The following is a 6000-nucleotide window of genomic DNA, read 5'->3' on the forward strand; positions in this document are numbered from 1 at the left end:
ACTATTTTAAAACCTAATGCCGTATTAAATTTTAAGAATAGAAACAAATAGATTTAACAACCAAGCTTCTAAAAAAATACATCGTGGAGTCTCCTTATTGGAAAAGAAACTTTTCTCCTACTTTTTTGTATTCTTTTAGTGTCTTAATATTTTATATCCTTATTAGGAGAAGATATCAAGCACTAACTTTTTTTGATTTAGAACTCCTAAATATTAGGATTTTGATTTTACAGTTTTATCCAATGTAAAGTGTATTTTTAAAAGGTAAAAAAGGTAAACGACATTTCACTAAGGGCATTCGTGCTTTTAATGTAGATAGATTACTTTCGTTGTCTCTAAGAAAAAGTTAGTATTGTTTTATGTGTGAAAGTTGAACAGTGAATAATATTATAGAAAAGAGATTTATTTGAGAGAAAAAAAAAAAAAACAAATAGAAACTATCCGCCCTAATTTGAAGTTACACAAGAATGATGTAGTGAGACGATAACATAAACAATATTTGAAATATTTGAAAAATATTTTGTTCCACACACTGTTTTATATCAACTTCAACCAAATAGTATTCAAACGCCTAGGCATTGTTTGGTCATATTCCACAAATTTCGTTCTTTTCAAGTGAACCCTTGTTAAAAATGACCATCAATTAGTTGTTGATATGTGCATACTGAATACAACAACAACCCTGTAAATCCCACAAGTGTAGTCTGGGGAGGATAGTGTGTATTCAGAGTTTGTTTCCCATAGACCCCCGGCTCAAGAAGACGAGCCAGAAAGATATTACCAGCATCGTAAGAGCTAGAAAATAGATGGAAAAACAATAACAATAACCAGCAATAATGGCACGGTACCCTAAAAACGGAAAAATAGTATGAACACAATATGCGCATACTAACCCCCCCCGGGGGGGGGGGGGGGGAGAGAACAGGAAGATTACTTAGTCTACTATATTGCCTAAGGAAAACAACTCAACAAATTCACACTTTAATTAGTAAGAAGGATGTATTTTTTGTACTGAGTATAGAGTTGAACAAATTTCTCAGCACTTGCAAATTGTTAGTCACAAATCCAAGGAATGTAAGGGATCTGCACATTTGAGTCCTAAGATCTATTCTCTTTCTGAAGATTGCCTGTTTTCAGAGTCAGATTGTCTGACCTCTTTAATCATTTTAACAACTTCCTCCATGTTGGGTCGCATGTCCGCGACCTTTGCAACACATGCCATAGCAATTTGCAGCATCTGTACCATCTCTTCTTCGATGTTTTGAAATCTCATCAAATCGACGTCAAAAACCTCTGATGTCCATTCCTCCTTAAGAACTGACTGGACCCACCTAGGAAGGTCAACCATGTCATCGCGCCCCGGTGATTGCATTGGCTGCTTTCCAGTAAGCATCTCAAGTAGTAAGACGCCGAAGCTGTAGACATCTGATTTATGACTATGCTTTCGGGTTTCTATCACCTCAGGAGCTCGGTATCCTGGATAACGAGTTGGAGCTACAGGGAAGTTCATTATAGGGGCTAAACCAAAATCTGAGATACAAGCTTCTAGGTCTTGCTTGAGTAGGACGTTCGAGGACTTGATATTTCCATGAGCAAATTTTGGACCACCCACTGAATGGATGTGGGCAATCCCCCTTGCCGCTCCAAGAGATATTTTAACTCTCGACTCCCAGTCCAGTGGAGTTCTTCCAGAAGTCCTGCTGCCTATAATGACAGTAGAGTTCGACATGGATTAGATATTAGAAATATCAGCAGTGTGTGTTTCATTAGCAGTATGTCACTGATAAGTTTATGAAGGTTGGCGAATGGGGAATGAGTTCACTTCTCGTATATTAGGTATATTACGCATGAAGATTTTCAGCGCTAGCAGCTTTCCAGTTAGAAAAGCAGCAAGATAGTGCGAGTGATAAACTACACCTTCAGTGGAGCAGTGATAGGTAAAAGAAAGCTGGCAAATGTCAATATGTTGCTATAGAAATGATAAATACAAGATTACATTCCGTACTCATATAATAGATGTAGAAAGATCAAACAGTCGTATACATACAAAATGTGTTTCTTCTTCTCTAAGATCACAATTAGCTACAAGAAAGAATGCTCCTTTTCACACCAATTAGCAACTTTAAAGTTCAAACTCAAATTGTTTAGATTCGTTATGAATAATTTTTAGGGCATTATTTGAGTGAAGTTTTGTGCTGTTTAAGGAGTAGTTACTTCTACTCATTCAATGAAAAAGGGCGTATGAAGTTGCTCCTCACCAAACAGCAGAAATAGAGAAAGTAAATGACGATGAGAGTAGAAGATGCCTTACCGTGCAAGAGCATTGACAAGCTGCCCCTTGAGAAATAACCATACACCATTAGCTTCTCATCCTTGGAATAATAATAGGCACGTAAAGGAACAACATTTGGATGCTGTCTAACTCTACCAATAATTTCCATCTGCTGTTCAAAGTCCTTCTTCCCTACAATGACTTCTTTTAATCTTTTAACCACCACTGTCGTTGACTCCTCCAAAATAGCTTTATAAGCAGTTCCAAAGCTCCCTTTTCCTAGCACTTCAGCCGAGGCCCTCAACAGATCCTCGAGATCGAAATTGTAAGAGCAGCTTTCAAAGAAAACCAGCTTATTTTTCTCATGTTCTTGCACCCCACTACCAAACTCTTCCCTCGGCTTTTCACTCCTTCCTCCACTTGAAGATTTCCCTTTCACCACACCTCTGTCATCACCCCTTTTCCTTTTCAAGCAGCACAAAACCACGATCAGAACTAGCAGAAAGACCAGCACAGCCCCTCCAGCGGCAATAGCAATAATAGCCCATAATTTAAGCTTCTTCTTTGAGCTTTTTTCTCCTGGAATGTTTGGTGAAGGTGCAGGTGGGGAAGGGGATTGTGGTAGAACAGGGGAACACGGATTTAAGGGTAGTCCACACAAAAGTGAGTTCCCCCCAAATGAAGAACTTGGGAACTTTTGGAGGGATAATGGAATGGAACCATTAAAATTGTTGTGGCTTAAATCTAAATGTCTTAGCCTTGGAAGGGTGATATTGGGTATGGGTCCAGAAAGCAAGTTATTCTGGAGGCTTAAACCAGTTAGCTGAGTCAATTTTTGAATTGTTACAGGAATCTTACCAACGAAGGAATTATGAGATAGGTCCAAAACATTCAGTTTATTTGAAAAAGAAGCAGGAATAGTTCCAGATAAGTTATTGTGCTGTAAGAATAGGTATTGGAGAGAAGGAAGTGAAGCGATATCAGAAGGAAGGTTTCCGCTGAGACGATTGGATCGAAGGCTGAGAATCCTTATGGCATCGATCTTCCCAAGAGTATTTTCTGGAAGTGGACCAATGAGTCCAACTCCAGGAAGTCGTACAGCCACCACATGGGCCCCATCTGTACTACAAGTAATGCCTACCCAAGATGAGCAGATTGGGGTGGCAGGGTTCCAGTTGATCTTCCAGCCATGCGGGAGTGCCGCAGCAAAGTCAAGAAGGGCTTGTTTCTCCGAGTTTATATCACCAAGACTCAGAGGAAGAAGAGTTGCTACAATAAAAAGAGAATGTAGCAGTTGATGGGCGTAGCAGATTCTCATGAGGAAACCTTCAAATGACTGAAAGCCACAAAACGTCAGTGCTGTGGTTTTCCTGGGATAATACAGTAGACAAACAACTTGAGAGCCACAGCCCACACAAATATCAAAGGAAAAAGAGGGAGGATAAAAAACACATATTCACCTAGCAAACATCTAACACTTTCACAGTTATTAGAGTATCCTCAATAAAGATGTTTGGAGATGCACTTCCGAATCGAGTTTTCATGAACCAAAACTGGATGAGTTTTTATGGATGCCAAATAACAATAAATCTATGTTCAACTAATGTTTCTTTTTGCACATACGTTCCAAAAGCACTTAGTAATGACCTTGACTTGGATAATTCCTTATGAATGCCAAATAGTAATTGATCCATGTTCAACAAATTTTTCATCAGATGCAGAAGCGGACCAGTAAAACTAATCATGTTCTCACAGAAAAAAGAAAAAAAAAATAAAGAAAGAAAACAGCAGGTCAGATTACAACATACTAAGCTGAAAGCTCTGCGACTTTGTCACAAATCTTATCCACCATACTAACAACATACAGTAACTTCAAAAGCTATTTAATCTCACACATGGATGAATGATTACACCAAAAGAGAAAAAGATTTTGTGACACATTGAACCAGGTACAATCGTTAAACAGCTCAATACAGCAGTATTAATTTGATTAGAAAGGTATATACTCCCTAGTAGAAGAAGACAGCATTCTCAGAAAAATCTTTGGTTCACAATGATTCAATTTTCAACTTCATGAACAAAGAGAATCTTGAAGTAGAAGAGCAAGAGCTAAGATATAAAAATAGCTAGCACTTAAGTATTCTAATTTTTGAAAATATCTAATAATCAAAGGGAAGGAGAGCCACCACCCCTTAAGTCAAGCTGGGATTAGACTAACCCCTTTAATCACAAGTTTTTCACCCTCGTAATATTCCTAACCAAGATTGGAGCTTGTAACAGTTGATAAGAATAGCTACATCATAAATAGAAAATACCTACCAAAACAGGCACCCAAAGTGTGTGGTAGTGGTCAATAAAGTGGGAGGAGAACTATAAGGTCTGAGGTTCAAATCCCAATTGAGGCAAGAAAACATTAGGTGATTTCTTCGCATATGTGTAGGCATTGGTGGGTAGAGTCACACGGTAACTGTGCTTGTGAGTGTTGAATTTTGACAAGATTAATGTGAACTAGTGTGAACATTTGAAGCCTCCTTTTAAGAAGAAATTGGTATATACATTTTTCATGCATTTACATTGCATGTTCACACTTAATATGATGTCATGCATGACATTATTAAGGCTATTTCTCTTCTATAAATAGCAAGGGTTTTGTTCATTTGTAAACATCTCTCACTTGCCTTCTTATCTCCTAAGTCATTTGAATCTTCTTTCTCTCTTGTAGTATTTCACTTGTATTTTTGGAGTGAAATAAATTTGAGTTGATTGTGTCCGAGGACTAGGCAAAAATCAATTTTTGCCGAACCTCGTTAATTTCTGGTGTTCATTTTATTATTGTCTCATTTACTATTTATTAGCTACCTTTAGATATAGTAGTTGTGATTTAATCACTCTCTATATATTCGGCTTCCGCAACAATTGGTATCAGAGCCAAGGTTCCATCTTAGTATGCTCTGTGGTTGCAGCATAGTCTGAACTTCCACATCAGAAAAGAATTACTTTGGTGTTCTGTACTGTCAGCAAATAAATAGTATCTGTAGCAAAATAGGAAATAATAAAAATGAAGAGTCCACATCGGGTGTCAGTAATACGTCGTTGGCATCTTCGCTTATGACAAGAATTATGTCAAATGCGAAATTTGCAGTTGAAATTCTTGACGGGTCAGGACATTTCGGGATGTGGCAAGCTGAGGTTCTTGATGTACTTTTTCAACAAGGGCTAGATATTGCCATAGAAGAAAATAAACCAGACAATATCGGAGAAGGAGATTGGAAGATTATCAATCGCGTTGCTTGTGGTACCATTCGATCTTACCTCGCAAGAGAACAAAAGTATCCATACACAAAAGAAACTTCTGCAAGTAAATTGTGGAATGCGTTGGAGGATAAATTCTTGAAGAAAAACAGTCAAAATAAACTTTCCATGAAAAAAAGACTGTTACGCTTCACATATGTTCATTGTACTACAATGAATGATCATATCACCAGCTTTAATAAGTTGGCGACAGATTTGCAGAATATGGACGTGACTTTTAGTGATGGAGATATGGCCTTAATGTTATTAAGTTCACTTCCCGATGAGTACGAGCACCTCGAAACTACTCTAATTCATGGGAATGATGAAGTATCTCTCAAAGAAGTTTGTTCTGCCTTGTACAACTATGAACAAAGAAAGAGAGAAAAACAAAAGAGTGGAGAAGGAGAAGCACTGGTCGTGAGAGGTCGTTCTCA

The 6000-nt window shown here is 37.9% G+C and overlaps 1 protein-coding gene across 1 annotated transcript; it reads right to left on the reverse strand.

Annotated features, from left to right (window-relative positions):
- Window positions 1-965: 965 nt before the first annotated feature.
- Window positions 966-4729, reverse strand: LOC104101347 (probable inactive receptor kinase At5g58300). Its single transcript, XM_009608783.3, has 3 exons — window positions 4592-4729; window positions 2312-3642; window positions 966-1704 (listed from the first exon to the last, which is right to left on the reverse strand). The coding sequence occupies exons 1-3, from the start codon at window positions 4714-4716 to the stop codon at window positions 1106-1108; spliced, it is 2055 nt and encodes a 684-aa protein (XP_009607078.2). The 5' UTR covers window positions 4717-4729; the 3' UTR covers window positions 966-1105.
- Window positions 4730-6000: the final 1271 nt, after the last annotated feature.

The sequence above is a fragment of the Nicotiana tomentosiformis genome, chromosome 6, assembly GCF_000390325.3.
Source record: "Nicotiana tomentosiformis chromosome 6, ASM39032v3, whole genome shotgun sequence".
Taxonomy (NCBI): Eukaryota; Viridiplantae; Streptophyta; class Magnoliopsida; order Solanales; family Solanaceae; genus Nicotiana; species Nicotiana tomentosiformis.

Bases quoted from the DNA above. Each gene is read 5' to 3' on its own strand.
- LOC104101347 (XM_009608783.3), bottom strand. From the start codon at position 4,716: ATGCCTACACATATGCGAAGAAATCACCTAATGTTTTCTTGCCTCAAT. The intron at 3,643-4,591 runs GTAGGTATTTTC...GTATTATCCCAG, and splicing joins CACTTTGGGTGCCTGTTTTG to GAAAACCACAGCACTGACGT. The intron at 1,705-2,311 runs GTAAGGCATCTT...CTGTCATTATAG, and splicing joins CTTGTCAATGCTCTTGCACG to GCAGCAGGACTTCTGGAAGA.